The sequence below is a fragment of the Phragmites australis genome, chromosome 5, assembly GCF_958298935.1.
Source record: "Phragmites australis chromosome 5, lpPhrAust1.1, whole genome shotgun sequence".
NCBI classification, from domain to species: Eukaryota; Viridiplantae; Streptophyta; class Magnoliopsida; order Poales; family Poaceae; genus Phragmites; species Phragmites australis.
The window spans coordinates 775,921-795,950 of NC_084925.1; the positions used below are offsets into that span (position 1 = coordinate 775,921).

Here is a 20,030-nt window from a genome sequence, read left to right on the forward strand (position 1 = left end):
TGTCAGTATATCTTTGCAGAATTAAGTTGGGGAGCTGAAAATTGATGTCATCTTGCTAAACATGTGTGCTAAAATAATTAGGCTGTGTTGTGGCTTTTGAGTGGAGGGCCGAATGGACATTTGGGCGTTAGTTCTCTAGCTTTGCTGGATGAAATATATATGAATCATGATGGAAGAGACAAAGATTATGTGCAAGTATGCTGAAGCAGTAGTAACTTAAAAACAACATCTCGAGGCTTTTTTTACCTGAAAAATGCCATGTAGTGTGCCTTGCATTGTATCAAAACCTAGAAAAAAAATCGTGGAGGAGAGTAGAGTACCACAGCAGCATGCAAAAGTTGAGAAACTAATGCAATCTGTAGAGGGAGAAGTGACGAGAAGCAACTGCTTGGGCAGGGGGTGGTCGGGGAACAACTAATCCATTTTGAGGGAGAATTATTGAACAGGAGAAAGTTAATTCTATTATTGCTCAGCTTAATTGAGTTGATTAACCACACGGATGAAGTTTGCAAATGGATTAGATGCACTCATGCGCATAAAGCTCGGTTGCGGCGATCGTCGGAATTCGTGGCGCTCGAACCATGCGTGCAGCGCTGAGGTTTTATCTTCAATGCAGCATGAACTAAACTCTGAAAAACGACTTTCAGGAATTCAGGATGCATGGCTCAGACCGAAATTAGCTCAAACTCTGTATTTTCTTTTTCTTTTGGGGAGCAATGTCATGCATGCATGTACCGTGTTGTAGAGCTAGCTGTCTCGAACTAGAACTACGTAGGAAGCAACAAAGAAAAGTTTATCCAAGTATGAATTTATTATCATGCGAGGAGGAGTCGGAGTGGCCTAAAGTGGAGGAGATGAGGCGATTCATGTTATGTATGAGCCGCAGACTAATTACGCCACTACTGAAGGAAAGCCAATGCAACGCAGATCACGTAAATCTAGTAATCACACAAGTCGATTTGTGCGTCAGCCATGACGTTGAAGTGTTTTTCCTTTTCTTTTCAAGAATCAATCAGGAGATAACAAATTAAACGTCTCTGGCCTCTGGTTCAGAAAAGAAGCAGATCGATAACAAGCTTTTTTTGCAGGCTAATGCAGGCGCTGTTATTCTGGCGCGCGCGCGCGCGCGCGAGAGAGAGAGAGAGCAGACCAACTGATGATTCTTCCTGGGTCGGCCTACCATTCTCCCTTCTGTAGGACGTCGGCCCAAATTGTTAAGCACCCAATGAACAAGATTGATGTGGGCCAACACTGAGAGGAAGAAGAACTAAGCCTCAGTTGGTTGAGAGTACGGATGTACGCTCAGATCATCTAAGTTTGAGTCATTTTATAGAGAATTTATGGTTTGTTTCTTCTAAATATTTCACAAATTTCCCGGTGGGACTTCACTGCATGTGCAAGTGCAACTAATAAAGAACCCAAATGCTTGACTGCCCCGGCTAGCCCACCTTCTTCAGCCTGCAGGTGCCTCTCCTCCGTGGGCTCCACTGGCCGCCGCCTGCCTCTGAGGCCTAGTTGTCGGCGCGCTCATTGTCGGACTCCGAACTCATTGTCGGACTCCGAACAGGGCCATCACGCCTCGGACTGACGTCAATGATGCAGTTCTAGACAATGATGCAGTACTCGTGCTGATCCGTCGATGCTGTCCTTTCTTCAGGGACTCACCTGGGAGCTTCCTACGCCGTTGGCGTCTTTGCCTCATAGGATCCCTACTTTGCCAGGCTCTGACTGTGGTCCTAGAAGAAGCAAAAGGCTTGCTGCGCAATCCTCTTTTTTAGCTGTGCGACCATCCAAGCAAGGAGAGATCCTTCTCATGTGTCGTCTAAGGCTTCTTAAGGAGGGCCAGACCGTCTCTCCACAACTCCATCAGCAGTATCTGCAGCTCTTCGACCATCCTCTGTCCGAGCAGCACATCTAAACAATCCAGGATCTTTTCCCCTCCCAAGCGGCGGTAGCGATATCTGCTGCACAAGGGCCGCCTTGCTGAGGTGCTTCTAACCAACTTGCCGATTCACTTACTAAGCCCATGTCGCCCCACGCTGTTGTACCTTAGCATGGATAACTACAACATACTTTGTTGGAATGTTCGCAAGCTCAATTGCAAGGCTCGTCGGGATGTAATTCGTTCGTTGATCGTTGAACACAATGTTGTTGTTGTATGCTTGATGGAAACGAAGCTCGATGTTCTTAATCCGTTTCTAGTTAATGAAATCTGCGGCCCTGTCGTCTCTAGTTACTCCTTCTTGCCGGCTTCTGAGACTAGGGTGGCGTTCTCGTGGCCTGTCGACAGCCGCTTTCTCTAATTGTTGTACAAGTTCTCCAATTCTCCGTCAGTGTGCAGGTGTCCTCTGCGTCGAATGCTTTGTTTTACATAACTACGGTGTACGGTCCTACAGATGAGGTTGTCAAGGATGCTTTCCTCGCCGAGCTATCTGCTGTTAGGGTGCATCTGCTAGGTTCTTGGCTACTTCTGGGTGACCTCAACATGATCTCCTCTACCGCTAACAAGAACAATGCCCGCCTGAATAGGCAGTCCATCACCAAGTTCAACTTCATCAATGCTCAAGAGCTCAAAGACCTACACCTCTTCGGTTGTTGCTACACTTGGTCGAATGAGAGGGCATCACCCACTTTAGTGCGGTTGGATAGAGCTCTGGCTTCACCCGAATGGGATGCAATTTTCCCAGATAACTTCTTAATGGCGCTCTCTTCAGACTGCTAGGATCACTGTCCGTTGTTGCTCTCAACATCTATATGCTCAGTGCACAGACGGCATTTCCACTTCGAATCCTTTTGGACCATGTTGCTAGGCTTCCTTCCTGTTGTGGAGGGTGCTTGGACACTGCATCCTGGACAAGGTTCACTTTACTGGTCGAAAACCGGTGGTAAACCTGGTTTACCGATTTTACCGGTGGGTACCGGTAAAAAAACAAACCAGGTAAATTTTTTTGGATCAATTTGAATTTTAAAATGTATATACTATTGGAGTCATAGAATATTATAGAAATTAACATCTAACATATTGGTAGAGTGCATCACTTGTTTCTACAAGGTTCTAGTTCCAATCTCTCCCCTTCTCTTGATTTCCTTTTTTTCATAAAATCCTAAGGTTGCAAATCTAAATTTCGAATTTGAAGCCATTTCTCATAAAGGTCTCTACATTCTCAAAAATATTGGACCACAATAAAAAAACACTTACGATAATATTTGAAAATTGCTTATTTAAATTTTGATGAATTTTGTTTAAATTTGTTTTAATTTATCCGGTAAGTCTTTGGTAAATCCGATATCTCTGAAAAATCGGGTTTACCGATGACCTCTGGTAAATTTTATTTACCACTAAGGTTTTCCCTGATCCTAGAGAGCTCTCACTTCCCCCTCTTTGTCGGCTTGATATTCTGCTCAGGTGCATTGCTTCAGAGCTGCAACGATGGAGCAGCAAATACCTGGGTAACTTCAAGGAGCAACTGCTTATAGCGCGCGAGGTCATCACCCATCTAGACGAAGCGCAGGAAGTCAGGGCACTCTCAGCGGCCGAGTTTGATCTACGCAGTCACATTATGTTTTTGTGCCTTGGCTTGGCCTCCCTGGAATAGATGATCGCTCGGTGTCATTCAAGGACCACATGACTTAGAGACGGCGATGCAAACACAAGATTGTTTCAATCCTTTGCTAATTTCCGTGCGCAAAAGAACACCATCGCCTCCCTCGCCACAACTTAGGGCTTGGTTTCGTCCCACCAGACAATGGAGGATACATTGTTCCATAATTTCCATTCCATCCTTGGCGTCACTTCACGCTGAGATCACTCTATTCATCTGGCTATGGTTGCAATTGAGCCGCTTGATCTGCATGCGTTGGATGCGCCTTTCTCTGAGGCGGAGCTACTTGGTGTCATTAAGCAGATGCCTCTCAACAAGACCCCGAGGCCAGATAGTTTCACGATCGAATTCTACCATGCCTCCTAGTTCGTGATAGGCAACGACGTCACGCTGGCTGTATGCGCTTTTGCCATGGGTGACTAAAGGGGGCTACACCATCTCAACAATGCCTTTATCACCTTGCTTCCTAAAAGGGAGAACGCCTCGGTGTCGTAGGATTACCACCCTATTAGCTTAATTCACAACATCATGAAGATTATCACCAAAGCTTTGGCACTTCGGCTAGCTCCTCGGCTCAGCTCTCTCATTACCAACTGCTAAAGTGCTTTCATCTCCGGCCGCTCGATTCACGACAACTTCAAATTGGTGCATTCCACTGCTCGATTCCTAAAGAAATTAAAGTTCCCGAAGATCATTTTCAAATTGGATATACCCAAAGCCTTTGATTCCATGAGTTGGTCGTTCCTCTTGGAGGTTCTTCAGTCCAGGGGGTCTGGACCCAGATGGTGCAGTTGGTTGGAGGGAATTTTGGGGTCCTCCTCAACTCGGATCTTGTTGAACGATGTTCCCGAGCCGTCTTTGCATCATGCTAGAGGTTTACGGCAAGGCGATTCGTTTTCCCCTTCCTTATTTGTGCTCATTATGGATACCCTTGCCCGCATTTTCCCCATGGCCGATCAACCTGGTATCATTGACTCCACGGGACATGATTCCATCCGACATTAATGCTCTCTCTACACGGATGACATTGTCCTTTTTCATGTTGCCCACTTCCCAGGACATCCAAGCTCATTTGGCCATTGTTCAATTCTTCGGGGAGGCCTCCAGACTCTCAACAAACTTGGACAAATGTTTGGCCATTCCTATCAGTTGTAGCTCGAAGGACATTTCTATTATCCAGGAAAACCTACCCTACGGTCTATCGTCCTTTCCCATTCAGTATTTGGGAGTTCCTCTGACGACCAGTCGACTCCACAAGATTCATTTACTACCGGTGGTGGACAAGATCTCTTCAAAACTCCCTATCTTGCAAGCTAATCTTATTTCCAAACCAGGTCATGCCACTTTGGTGCGATCAGTTTTATCATCGACCCCCATACACACTCTAATTTCCATTGCGGTTCCACCTTGGTTGATAAAAGAGATTGACTCCATAAGGAGAGCTTTCTTATGGACTGGTGACAAGTCGACGTCTGGTGGTCGCAGTTCCGTAGGTTGGTCTAAGGTTTGCTGTCCCTTGGAGTTCGGTGGAGTTGGCATTCAGAATCTCAGGTTGGCTGACTTGGCTTTGCGCCTGCAATGGCTCTGGTGGTAGCAGTCAGATCAATCCAAGCCATGGGATTCCCTATCGATGCACCATGACCGGCATGTCGTTGCTCTCTTTGACGCTTCCACTTGTTTTGAGGTCAGTAATGGCAAATCCACTTTCTTATGGACTAATGCCTGGTTTGGGGGCTGCTCCATTCACTTCCTAGCTCCTGATCTCTTTGGTTGTGTCGCTCTTTCATCTAGGCGTAGAACTGTCAATGAAGCCTTTTTTCACCGTAGTTGAATTCGGGATATCTCCAGCCGCCTAACCTTGCCCGCTCTTAGCCAGTATCTATAGCTCTGGAACCGACTAGCCTCTATCAATCTGAGCAGCGAGGAGGATAAGATTGTTCGGAAAATGGTCCCCTTCCAGGCAATACTCGGTGAGTTCAGCTTATCAGCTCATGTTTTAAGGAAGCATCCATTTTGGGGGTGCCAAGATCATGTGGAAGGTCTGAGCACCGACAAAGGTCAATTTCTTTGGTTGGTTGGCGATTCAGGGTAGATTGTGGACAGCAGCACGCAGACGTCGCCATGGCTTGCAAAGTGATAATTCCTGCACCCAGTGCTCACAGCTCCTAGAGTCCACGGATCACCTTCTTATGCACTGCAATTCGGCTAGGGAGCTGTGGTGATGAGTGTTGGGGGTGCACACCCCTCTTGAGGACACCATGTTTCTTGTTTGGTGGACTGACCTCCAAGGACGCGTCAACAAGGTCTACCAGAAAGGCCTCGATTCCTTAACACTTCTAGTTTCTTGGAGAATTTGGCTATTTCGCAAATATGTGATCGATCTTCAACAACCATTGTACCTCCTCAGACACTATGGTCACTCTCATCTCGGAAGAAATGGACTGGTGGTGTGCTACAGGAGCCACTCATTTGGCCTTTCTCAAAGAGCGGTTGCATGTTGTTGGTTCTGTAATTTAGTGTGAGTTTTTGTTCCTTATTCTGAGTTGCTTCTCTTCTTATAATTTCCTTGTGTAGTCCATCTCTGAGACCATGGCCCGATGAGGGTCGTTGTGTATCTCTCCACCTCTGAGACCATGGCCCGATGAGGGTCGTTGTGTATCTCAACTATTTCTTATTCTGCTTAATACAAAAATACACAACTTTTCTGCGTATTCTTAAAAAAAATACTTGACATACATATACACTGCAAGCTCACAAAACAGAACTACATAAAATATATACAGGCAAGTACGCTGACGCAGAAGTAACTTAGAATAACATTTTGGAGTGTTGTTCCTCTTTTTTTTCCTTAATGAAAAATGCCATGTTGATGCATCACAGCATGCTTAGTGCATGCATCAACGTGAGATATGCCGACCACCCTTGCATATAGCAAGCAAAAATCCCGCGAAAAGTTCATGGAGAAGCGGAAGAGAACACCACAGCGTCATGCAAAATTTCAGATGCTAATTCAGTTTCTAGAGGCAGAATGAAAATGAGAACAAAACTCCGACCACCAATGAGACCCGTTTGCCGGCGGCACACCCGCGCAAAAATCGCAGGAAGATTCTTGGAGACGCGCAGTAGAGAGGCGCATCACAGAGAAGAATTTCAGACCCCAATTCAATCCAAGGAAGGGAAATCGAGAAAGAGAGAGTTTTGCCCGGGTGGACGTTATTTCAAATACCGAGGCAACCACCATGTTTCGATAAGCTATAATCCCAGCAAAAAAATTCAGGCTCTAAACCGATCTGTGAAAGAATAATTAAAAAGGAGAAATGTTTTCCCCGGTGGCCGGTAATTTCAAAAAATCAGCCGAGAACAGGCCATCCATGTACGAGCAGACTAATTTCGCAAGTTTAATAGAATTTTTTTTCTCTCAAATACGCATGAGAGTTATGCATCAGGGATTAAATAGAAAGAAAGTTTAAGGTTTACATGGCGCGGAGTGCTGATCAGTGTTATCTAGATATCCGTGTCCTTTTTTTTTGCCGATTCGAACATCCCAAAGCTAAGTCAAATTCCAACACTCATCGGATTTCGAGTTGTATTTCGTATGTTTAATTTTTTAAAAAAAATAATCAGACACCTAAATTCGAATTAGATTTCAACACCCATATCCGTGTTCGTGTCTAGTTAACACCGGTGCCGATCACTCACGCTGGCATCTTTTAGCCTGATTCACATGACTGAGACAACCATCCGGCACAACTAACTGAAGCTACTACTCAGAACGTAAACGACCTAACTCCGATGCACCGGCCGTTGACCACAGATCAGCTTCTTGTCGTAGCAGCTGAAGGACCTGAGGAACTAAAGCTGATCTGCAGTCAAACACCCGTGAATTGCGCTCCTTCCAGATTTGCCGGACGGTGAGCATCAACAGGGAGTCGAATTCTATTTCGCGAAGGCACAAGAGACGAGAAATGTGATCACATGAATTTCGGCTCTTGGTCGCATGAGCCTTGCAGGCCATGACGGATTCGACGATCGGCCGTCCATAGGCGTCGATGGAACGCAATCCGCACATGAAACCTTAGCTTCATTTGGCTCCTCTATGATCAGAAAGAGAGAGAGAAAACAAGACCGATGAATACAGAGAGTCTCTCATTCTTTGGCAGCAAAAGGCATAACAGAGTCGTACTGCATTGCTGCTGCACACCTGCAGTACAAGCACGATCAATACAGTACCAAATGCACGCGTGCGATGTAGATTCACGATTCACTTAATCGTGTTATTATCAATTTTCTTATTCCTTGAAAAAATATATCAGATCAGTACATTGTCAGGAACATATGCATCGCCAAGAAAAACAAAAAAGAGAAGAAAAAGAATCGTCATCAATAGCATCAATCTCTCTCTCGTGTGCTCCCCTCGTTTAAATTAACATGTACCACCTTTGTTCAATGAGTTCTTCTCTGAAAGAAAAGAAGAAAAAAAGAGAAGTGAAGAAAAGTGAAGAAAAAAGCAGAAGGAATGGCAAATCAAGAACCACTTGGCCATCACCAGAAAGAAGCAAGCAGCCATGGCTAGTAGTCCACGTCCCCTGCTGCTTCCTCTGCCTTTCGCCGTTGGCACGTGAACATTTTCAGCGCGCCGTCGGACCCACCGGCCACGAGCGCCCCGTCGTCGAGGTCACCGTCGCCGCCCTGTCGCCATGCCACCGCGCTGACGAACCCTCCACCACCACCACCACCAACGTCGGCGTCAACGGTGCTGATGGCTGGCAGCTGGGCCCCCCAGAATGGCTGTACCCAGATGGGCTTGTCCCACCTGAGGTCGTAGACGAAGACGTGGTTGGACTCGGACCCGCTGGCGACGAGGCCCGCGCCGCGCCACAGCCCCATCCCCACGAAGCTCCGCGCGCTCGCGTGGCCGCTGTACGACCGCACCTCCCGCGCCTCGCCGTCGTGGCCCCCCCACTCCCACAGCCGGTGCGTCCCGTCCGCCGCCGACGTCACCACCCGCCGCCCCGCCCACCGCACGTACGTCACCGCGCGCCCGTGCCCGTCCATCCACGCCACCGCGCCGCGCCCCAGCGCACGCACGTCGTACACCACCGCGCGCCGGTCCGCCGAACCCACGGCCAGATGCGGCCCGCCCGACGGGTCGAACTCCACGCACAGCACGGCGCCGCCTGCGCGCGCCGTGGCCCACCCGGCCGAGGGCGCGCGCGGGTCCCACACGTGCGCCGTGCGGTCGTCGGACCCGGACACCGCCATCGTCGCGCCGGGGGCGTAGTCCAGCGCCCACACGCGCCGGCCCGCGTGCTCGTCGCGCTCCCACGACGCCATGCCGCGCTCCACGTCGTACTCCGTCACCACGCCGTCGTAGTCGCCACACCCCACCACAGTCCCCGCGAGCGCGCCCGGACGCCACCGCACGCTGCTCAGCTTCGCCGGCACGCAGATGCACGCCGCGGGGCCAGCTCCAGATGCAGCGGCGCTGCTATCCAGCAGCGAGGCCACGCTGTACATCCGGATCCTTCGGGCGATGCCGCCGGTGGCGAGGAGGCGGCCGGTGGGGTCGAAGTCGACGCTGCCGATGGCGTCGGACGCCCCCGGCAGCGAGGTGGACGGCACGGTGGCCGCCAGCCGGAACTCCCATTCGCACCGCGGCGGCGACAGCTCGGCGTCGTCGGAGGCAGCACCGGGAACAACAATGCCGGCGTCCTCGTTGGCTACTTCTTGCTGGTGTAGGGTTTCTTGGTATTGTGCAGAGCTGGAAGAAGGGGAGGAGGGGTTGCTCATGGACCAGAGCTCCGCACAGGGCATTACACTGATTACAGTACAGCCGGCTACCACACTTGGATCGAGTATATCTAGCTCTGTGGTCGCACAACAGCATATGCATGAGAAAGTTTGGTTTTTTCTTGGTTTTGGTTTGGCGGCTCTTGTTTCTTTTGGTGTTAGCTGGGGCTAATCTTGCTTTTAATTAGTTTGAGTACTAGCCACGTTCCCTGCCCTGCCCTAGAGAGAGACTGACGACATAGATGAACAACACACACAGAAAGAGAGAGAGAGAGAGATGTGGTGTGTGGTTTTAGTTTGTTGTGGGGTTGGATCGATTTGTGGTTGCAACTGTGCTCATGGCGTGGCTAGCTACAAATGGCAATAGCAAACCAAGTGGAGGGGACGAGCTACAGCTAGCTGGTTGGTTGGTTATATATATATATATATATATATATAGGACACCTATTCTATACTCCTAGGAGTATGTACTCCCACATTCAATATACCACCTAAACAAACACTTTATACTCTTTTATCATTTTTAGTATACTCTAATACTAATTCTAAGATACTCCAATATGAGTTGTATGAAAAAAAATTCAATGTTAGCCTTTCATTTTTGTTATATACTCTTTTTTATACATAAAAGAAGTATATACGCAAATTAAGATAAAAATCATGGAATTTCATAAAAATTTTCGTGGGATTTGTATTGTAGTATCTTATAATTACTAATGAAGTATATTTAAAGTGATAAAGAAGTATAACTCATGTGTAAAAGTGGTATATGAGAGGTGGGAGTACATACACCCAGGAGTACATACTAGTTTTCCTATATATATATATATATATATATATATATATATATATATATATATATATATATATATATTATTCATAGCTAAAATATATTTATTGCTCACTTAATTGTTGAAAAGCTCGTTTTTTATATACTATATATTTTTGTGGTATTGGCTTGCTCTTTCTTTTGGGGAAAAGATGTACTACTAGGCACTAGCTAGAAGAGTTTTTTTTTTTTTTTCCTTTTAGAACTCGATCATCAGCTTGAGGGGTTTTAAATTGACCTGTAGAACTTGTGTTCCTACACAGTTAAAATTTAAGGACAAAAACTTTCACAAAAAAAACAAGGACAAAAAAGCCGGCCGGTTGCAAAAATGTGTGATATTAGTTCTTGTTGATGCGCGTAAATATATTTTGGCTGATTTTGAGAGCCAATAATCTCAATTGGAAAGAACTTAGCAAAGTGTGCCGTATTACTTCGTCAATTACGTGTATAATCTTGATAAATTGTATTTATGTGAATTGTTCCATAGAATCTCTCGTTCTCTACTTAAAAAAGGAGCTTTGCTAGCTCATGAATTAGATTGTATAAAACAATCTAATTGATACTTAATTATATGTGCAGGATATCCACACTTACGTTATGTGTTCATAAAATACTTTAGATAGATATGAGATGGGAATATGCCCAAGTGTTTTGGTGGTGACGCACAAATGGATATATGTGATAAAGTATAAGTGAATTATCTATCTTTTCTTGTTAGCTTAAAAAAAATTAACAGGTTGGTACATGCGTGCATGCAGTTCGATATGGTATTAGAGTTAGAGGTCTTGAGTTCAAGTCTTGGTGGACGCAATTAATTAAATAAAAAATTAAAACTGACTCCTATTTCTACATCTGAGGCCTGAGAGAGTCTCCACGTGCATACAACTCAATAATATGGACTATGCGGACACAATTAAACAAAAAATTGCAAATGACTCCTATTTCTACGTCTGAGACTTGAGGGAGCCTCTACGTGAGGGAGAGTGTTGAAGTATAAATGAATTACTCATCTTTTCCCATCAATTTAGACTTTTAGATGAACTGATGGTGTATACACCTCAATAGTGTGGACTAGGTTTAATTTCTTTCCAGTTGGTACGTACCAAGCCTTCATCCATCACTGTGACCGTTCAATTTGTATTAAAGGTTCTGCAACAAACCAGAGGACTTGATACTTGATTAATCTACATGCATATGGATTAGATCGATATGATCGATCTACGCATGCACTACAACTGCACCAGCTGCTAGCTTGCCTGTTTGAAAAGATAAAAATTAAGCCCCAGTCACCATTATTGCATGCATTGCAAAAGAGACAACAATTTACAGCACCAGTTAAGCGTTTGATCATGCGTCTAAAAAGCCTCAAAAAATCACAGCAAGACTCAATAATAACCTAACAAGCAAAACTATTTGTCAACCTATTACATCTCATATCATGGAGAGCTCTGGCCTCAGCATCACACCAGCGCCCAGTGTCTGCACCGAGTTCTTCATCAACTGCAGATCTTCTCCGGTTCTGAAAGTATCGTCTCCATCTTGCTCTTAAGTTTGTTGGACACACACACACACAGAGACATATATATATATATATAGGAAAACTAGTATGTACTCTTGGGTGTATATACTCCCACCTCTCATATACCACTTTTACACGTGTGTTATACTTCTTTATAACTTTAAATATACTTCATTAGTAATTATAAGATACTACAATACAAATTCCACGAAATTTTTTATGAAATTCCATGATTTTTATCTTAATTTGCGTATATACTTCTTTTATGTATAAAAAAGAGTATATAGCAAAAATAAAAGGCTAACATTGAATTTTTTTTCATACAACTCATATTGGAGTATCTTAGAATTAGTATTAGAGTATACTAAAAATGATAAAAGAGTATAAAGTGTTTGTTTAGGTGGTATATTGCATGTGGGAGTACATACTCCTAGGAGTATAGAATAGGTGTCCTATATATATATATATATATATATATATATATATATATATATATATATATATATATATATATATATATATATATATATATAGAGAGAGAGAGAGAGAGAGAGAGAGAGAGAGAGAGAGAGAGAGAGAGAGAGAGAGAGAGAGAGAGAGAGAGAGAGAGAGAGAGAGAGAGAGAGAGAGAGAGAGAGAGAGAGAGAGAGAGAGAGAGAGAGTATATTTCAGCTTTTGAGCATGGGAATGATTTGTCTACAGATTAATTTCATACTGCTCCACACACCATTCTGAAAACAGAAACGGCGGTTACATGAGCTTAACTTGTTTAATTATGTGGTGCATTACGTACAATGTATACATATGTATCCATGCTTTGTTGCAATCTGCAGAGATCATAGCTTCGCGTTTCTGACGTGTGTGCGTGGAGATATGAATAAGAAATGGCCCCCACACACGTACACTTGACAGGAAAGCTACCCCTACAAGATTCGATCCGAAGGCGACATCAAATTCTGATCCCTGCACAGCTCGCAGCTTGGCAGGGGTAGATAAATAGCTTGATTTCACTTCACCGGCGTGCACATGGATGGGCCTGGGACCATATGTCGTATGTGTATCTTTGTTCAATAACGTTATCAAATACTTAGCTTTGTGTCAATGTGATTTTGATGATTAATATTAATATAATCAATGTGATTAATATTATTTGCTAGTATATAAGATTTAGTCTTATTGATGCTATGTGATGAACTTCAGGTTCCAAACAACTTAAAAGAGATGAACATCAATGTCAAAATTAGAGCTTCACGAAAATATAAGTAACTATTGTTTAGATAAATAATAATGATATTGAGAACATCACTTATGCAGATATGTTTGTTTTTATCGTATTATGAAGAGAGGTTTATGTTTAATAGCTTGATCTAGTTTTGTTAGGTTAGTTACGTAGTATGTGACACACTATGCTTGGTTGGCTCTAATAGACCTGAATGAAGGCCCAAAATATCAATGAATATAATCCATGAAGATTGGGACTTAAGAAAGATCGAATTAGACAAGCCCCCGAAAACCTAATCACTGCATGATGTGGTCAAGTAACGTATGATATGGTGACTGTGGGCAGCTGGTGCAGAAAGTTTTTCAGGCTTTAGAGATGTAGTCACCGCATGATATGGTGGCACTGTATGATACAGTGGCCTATGGGACGGTGCTGCGTATGATGTGGTGATCATAGGAAAATGCAGTGTACTTCATTTCAAAAGGCTTCAGGCTTTGGAGAATAAGGTTGCCGTATCAATAGTCGAATTTCATACCATTAGAAAAGGGGTCACCGCATGATGCGGTGAGGTTATCACATGTTACTATGACTAGGAATTTCACATATTCCTTCCCAACAACCAGTTTTAGGGTTGACTCTATAAATACCCCCATCCACCGGCCATTGAGATTGCTCACCCCGACTACAAGGCAAACATACGTATTGGAGAGGGTTTGAATCACTTGGAGTTCAAGTTGAAGATTAAGACAATCAGCATAATATTAAGGACTTGATAGTGCTAGTTTAGGCCTAATGTGTATTTAGTTAGGTGATTAACCTATAGTTAGATCCAATAAGTGATTCACACTTGTTACTTTTGATGTTTGCTTACACCTAGATGGCTTGGCGATGGTGAGTTTTACGAGATCCTCCAACCGAGGTTGTAAAGAGACCGCAAGCATTGTGAGTGGGATAAGTGGCCCGTGTCGGAGCGGTGAAGCACTACCTTAATGAAGAGCGATGAGCATCTGGGTGCGCCTAGAGGGAGACCCACCGGTGTGTGGGGAGCTCCAATGGCAACAATCGTGGAGTTATCCGACTGATGAGCTTGATCTTTGTAAGGGTCTCCAACATGGACTCGTGGAGAGAGGTAACTCACCGACATCACGGGAAAAAGTCATCATGGCGAGTTTGCGTCTTCTATCCCATTTACATTCAACACTTTTATATTGCACATTTTTATCTTCCGTGTTTATCTTTCCTAGAATTGCATATGTACTTGTTATGATTGGAACCTGAGTGCAAAACTTTATTGTAATAGAGTAGCTAGTCACTCTAAATAAATTTAAAACATATTTAGATGGAAATTAATTTATGTTTATTTCATTAAATTGAACCAAATAATTTTCAGAACCCATAATTTACTCTTGTTAGGGTATCACCGGTCCAAACACCTTCAGCTAAATATCAAAGAGATTAGACAGCTACAGCGAATCAATAGTCTACGCAGTGGATGCCTGATGGGATAACGAGAGAGAGAGAGAGAGAGAGAGAGAGAGAGATGGCTGAAGGCTGAAGCAGAGCGGTCTCGTGGGCAGGGGAGGGGTTACGTGTGCTCACGATCGCCTCTCATGCATGCTCCCCGGCCAATGCGCGCGGCCTCGACCACTGCGTCCCGATCTAGATCCCCTCTGCCTACCACTCTGTGACCTCTGCCTCCTCCTTCTTAGCACTCGCCCCTCATTTGCTCTGCTTAATTTGGTGTTAGGTTTTGCTTTCTTTTTCCTTTTCACCAATATTATGTTTATGCCATTCCTTCTATTACCACCAACTTATGAATTAGTTTACTTGTTTCTATTGCCACCCAACTTATGAATTAGTTTACTTGTTCCATCGTACTAACATCATTCTTGACCATACTCATGTTAAAAACCACTTTGCATGCATGTTTTTCTTCCATGCATGTTCTTTATTTCTTGTATGTATCTCTCTTCAAAGCTATTAGAGTCGATGTCACCAGCGCCAAATAAGACGGTGATTAGGTATGGTGGAACGAAGCAATCCCTGACCCTTTTTATTTTTACGATCTGCACACTCTCCACAACCTTTCACCAATGCACAATTAAAAGCACAATTTTATCTTCTATTTCTGTGTCCTTTAACCATACTATAGAAAGCACCGCAAGTAATTGTGATTCTTGTATTGCCTTTTCAGTTGAGAATTGCTACAGTAGAATCTAGAGAGTAGATTGATTGTTAGACCAATTAAGCTGATATTAGAGGAGGGAAATAGATATCCGATTATCTATTTATTTGGCATGATATTTGAACTTATACATCCAGCCTAAATTATCCGTTGAAACAAGGTGAATTATGAAGATGCCGACTGCTACGGTATTCTTGACTCCGCTCTGATGCACGTGCCACAAACTGGATCACACATATTCATTCTCATCTGAGCTCGTCCTCCCTTCCAATAAAGTTGGACAGGTTCAAGTGTCACAAATTAAGCAGCAGATCTCACGTACCTCTCATGATTAACTAACCAGTCATCGTCCCTAAATGTGTACCAGGAAGGAACGACAAATGTAGACGTGGAGCATGAACGTACAATTAATCTATCTAAACAAGTGTCTGGTTTGAGGAATTGAAGCTGCAAAGCAAGATGCTGTTTGGGTCAAAAAGTTTATTTTTGACTTGGTGTGGTGTTTAGTGTGTCTAGTCTAATGAAACTTTATTATGATAATAGTAGAGTCATTGCATAAGCTAATTAGCTTAGATCGTATCAGAAGTTCAAACACATACTACTACGCTATTACCTTATCCGAGAGATCATAGATAGAGGTGATGTAAAGATATTCAGTGTGCACACAGATTCGGATATTGCTGATCGGTTGGCAAAGCCTCTCTCGTAGCTCAAGTATGAGTCGCATATGAGCTTTATGAGTATTAGATACTTGCATGATTGAGTCTAGTACATGTGAGAGATTGTATCATACCTATGTTTATACATTTTTGAATAATTGTTTATTTATTTTCTTGAATAATTATTATTTATATTGATCAACAAGTATGTGACTTGTTTATGAAACTCTTTGTTTATTATGATGTTATTCTAAATGATCCCTAATCTCATACCATTATGTGTAACAATATAAAATTTAAAGTTTAGCACATTGACTGATAGATGATTATGTTTCACGGATCATAGATATGGAGATATCGATTCAATAATACGGACACATGTTAGAGAACATAGTGTTAGACTGACCCATCTTGAGACACTACTGAGATGTTATTTATTATGCCATTAATTGTAGTCCCGAATGGTGTATATGAAAAATTCTTTAACCTAAGATCGTCATTGATTCACAGAATGTGAAGTAACACACTTAGAAGCTTTCAAACGCTACTCCATAACTAGTTAGTTATAAAGGTAGATTTCGGATATGCTATGAAACGTGTGTTGGGATATGAGCGATCAAGATGGAACTTATCCCTTCTAAATAACGAGAGAGATATCTCTGGGTCCCTCATTGTGGATGGATTAAGAAATTGCATGGCCATGCCAATGTGATTAAAGAGTTGATCACAAGATATTAATCAATTACAAGATTGAGTGAATGGTTGAGCTATCACAAGGGTGGCACATATCTCACCTTGAGCTTGACTGGTATCGTGTGGTAAAGGGATTGAAGTATGAGTATATCAAGGTTCAACCGATATGATCTTTATGTACATTCGGGAGTCAATATGTCCTGCTAGATACCATTATTAACTTACAATTCGGAAAGAGTTTTTGGGTAGAGGTCGTTTACACATGAATCTAATGGGTAACACACTTCAAGGGATGGAATTTAAAAACTTGCATGATCGACTCCAATGCAAGTAGGAGATTATTGTTGATATGCCCTAGAGGCGATCATATATGCAGACTGGATCTGCAAGTGAGATTTAATATGATTAAAGGTTCATTAGGGTTTAGAGTTATGATGGGCTTTAATGTGATTAAAGGCCTATTAGCATACTCTATATATGAGGAGGCAGGAACCGTGGGCACACGAGTTGATTCGACCAAAAAACCCTAGCTAACACCTCTTCCCGAACTCCCTACCAAACCCTAGCTGGACGTCATGCTATCATATCGGCGTACGGTGTTTCATCCCTGTACGTGTGGATATCGTGGAGGCACTGCTGCCATTACTGCGGTACTGATTGGTCTCAAGGACATTATGGCGAGATCGACTACTTTCTCTTTGTGGACATGCATGACTCTTTTTTCGCTGCACTCCGCGTCTATTTTCTAGTTGAACGAGGTAGAGAAATTTAATTTGTCCTAGCTTAGCCTACCCATTCTCCAATATTAATACTCTATGAAGCTCTTATCAGACCGGCCATTCTTTGCCTTCAATTGTAGTACTGAAAGTTGTGTATGCAACTTTGTGTACTCATCCTTGTAGCCCAGAAATAATGGTGTTTTCGAGTCTTCTACCATACGTCGGAATTTTTCAATTTGTTCTTCACTGGTGTAATTCCACTTTCCATTGCGTAACATCTGATCTAGATCATTTTTATCCTTGAGGTCCAACACACGGAACCATATCCAACATCGAACGACATCTCATTGTCTTCGTGGTGGACAATGTTACGACATTCATGTAAAATCTCTTCTTCATTGTGCTTGGTCCAATAGTTATAGCTATGCTTGAAATCCCTTCTACTCATATATATGTAAATGGATCTACTTTTGGTAGAAAAAGGCGCTAGTGCTGGTTTGGCGGTGAGAAGGCATACGAAGGCGGCAACATCATGTATATGATCACGCTGCGAGCTGCCCCCTTTTTTCTTCACAACTGGAGAATAAATTTCCATAATAAATAAAATAATAATTGGCTAGTATTAGTAGACGTCATATATGCATATGTGAATTGAGAAATATATGTGTGCGTAGCCATCGAGAAGAAATATCTACGTTTAATGAATCAACTAGTTTGACAATCATATATATATCCAGCAGCTTTACACGCACGTCTCCACAACATTCGTGGAGCGTGTGTGACCATGCCATTGCCACATATGGAAAATTAGGCAGCCGTTGCATGGTCTACAAAAACGTCTCGTTCTTTCTTGTCCGGAAGAGAAGGGAGGAATTAATCGAGGAAAGCGATCTAACAATTAAGCTGGGCAGCACGTACAGGGTTCGTCGTGTTGAATGTATATGCCGACGTTGTGGTCATAATCCGGATCGTACGTCAGGTCAAACCGCGCGATCAACATCGATCTTGCAGGGCGTTGATTTTTCATTGCATTGCATTGCTTACTTTAAGCACGGTTTACATGGACACGCCCAGATATATAGCTTCTTCGTTGTAATTTCTCAGTCGACTTATTAATTGACAGATCATGATGGCAAATAATTCTTACACACAAAAAAAAGCAGATGGAACTTTAGGACGCTCTGCAACCAGATGAACATGCAGCCTTGCTAGCAAGCTAGCAGCTGAAACTTGCTCCTTCAATTCTCGGTCGACCGATCGATCGATGGAGCAGCAATAATAATTGCAATGGATCTTGTGGACAGATCGATATGGCGGTTAAAGTTGATTTCATCTATCTTCTTAATCTGATACATGCGATGTGTGCCGATGCAATATGTTTATTCCATGGGCCGACGACGGCGCGCCACTGACATGCTCACAAGTTTTGCCTGCCGTCGATCGGCATCCGGTACGTACGGCAGTGTGCAGCGCACGATACATACATGCGTGCAGATCAATGTATAGCAATGGCAGAACCGTATGGATATCTGCATGCATGTCTCATTCTCGGTCGTAGCCATGGGAACTTGCTTGAGAAGGCGGGAACGAAGATGTTGGCAGAATCGAAGCAGCTGGGCCTCCGGGAAAGCATCAAAGGCCCGGAGGGGACGACATGAGATTAGGCCCACTAGTTGCTAGCTGCTATACTAGTAGTATCCTCAACCATATTCTTTTTATTTTATTTTTTTCTAATTTTTCTTTTAATTTTCATTCATTTTATTTTCACTTTATATTTAAAAGTTTTTCTTCGAGGGATTCGTGAAGAAAAATGAGAGAGAATCTCAGGAGAAAGGGAATAGAGGTGGGAATCTCTTCGTGACAGAAACCACGAAGTAAAACCGTTAATGCACCGAAGAAAATGAGAATCCTTTCGTGAAGAAAATGAGAATCACGAAATAATTCGGTTTGAGGTAGCCTTATATACTGCGAGAGAGGTCTTCTTCTTCTTGGAGAGAGAAGAGGAGAGAAGAGGGGTAATCTTGATTGGTTTAGTTCGAACGAGGGTGTGATAGGTTTATATATATTGAGTGATTGTGATTGTGGGTTTGACTTTAAAGGAGGATGGATGATCATGATCGAGTTAGAAGACTGTAGGCATGCATACATCTTTCTTTATTTGTAGATCTAGGATTTGTTTGGTTCGTTGTCGCATTTTTTCATATTTTGCCAGATTTTTCTAGCAGTTATTTGGTTCGCTGATATAGTTTTAGTGAATCATAGTTTTCAGCTTTTGACTCCATTTATTATAGGCTAATTTTTTTCACCAAACTTTGCTTAAGATGTGATGAGCAATTTATTTACCATACCTTAGGTATAATTTTATCAAAGATACGGTTATCAATGGTAGTAAACCAATCAGACCTCTAATCTCACTCTGCATACCCACGTGATTGTAAAAAGGTAGTGGATTGTCTAGCTGCGCACGTGTGATTCATAGTGGTGTCCTCGAGGCTCTCAGCTCATCTATACTCCTCTCGATTGCAAATATAGATCGTTTTAGATTTATGCATAAGTATTAAAAAAATAGATCAAATGGTCTTATTACTCTTTATTTATTCTGTATTGAAAAAGATAACTCATTCATTTCTGAGAGTGGTAGTATTTATTAAATAAGGGTAAGACAGAAACAAGAGAGAAAAAAATGTATAGAAGTTCAAGAATAACCTATATTTAGAAAATAGTTGAGGAAGCTAAAATGATCTATATTTATATTTATAACTAGAAGGAGTATATGACTTGACTACACATGGTATTTAGTGAAGTTAGAGAC

General features: G+C 43.0%; 1 protein-coding gene across 1 annotated transcript; it reads right to left on the reverse strand.

The window, feature by feature from the left end:
* Positions 1–7,862: 7,862 nt before the first annotated feature.
* On the reverse strand, positions 7,863–9,797 carry LOC133918212 (WD repeat-containing protein RUP2-like). The gene is made up of 2 exons (XM_062361966.1): positions 8,149–9,797; positions 7,863–8,060 (listed from the first exon to the last, which is right to left on the reverse strand). Exon 1 carries the CDS (start codon positions 9,414–9,416, stop codon positions 8,172–8,174), a length of 1,245 nt encoding a protein of 414 aa, XP_062217950.1. The 5' UTR covers positions 9,417–9,797; the 3' UTR covers positions 7,863–8,060; positions 8,149–8,171.
* Between the last annotated feature and the right edge of the window lie 10,233 nt (positions 9,798–20,030).

What these genes read in the sequence shown, in the direction of transcription:
- LOC133918212 (XM_062361966.1), bottom strand. Translation starts at nt 9,416, where the DNA reads ATGCCCTGTGCGGAGCTCTGGTCCATGAGCAACCCCTCCTCCCCTTCT.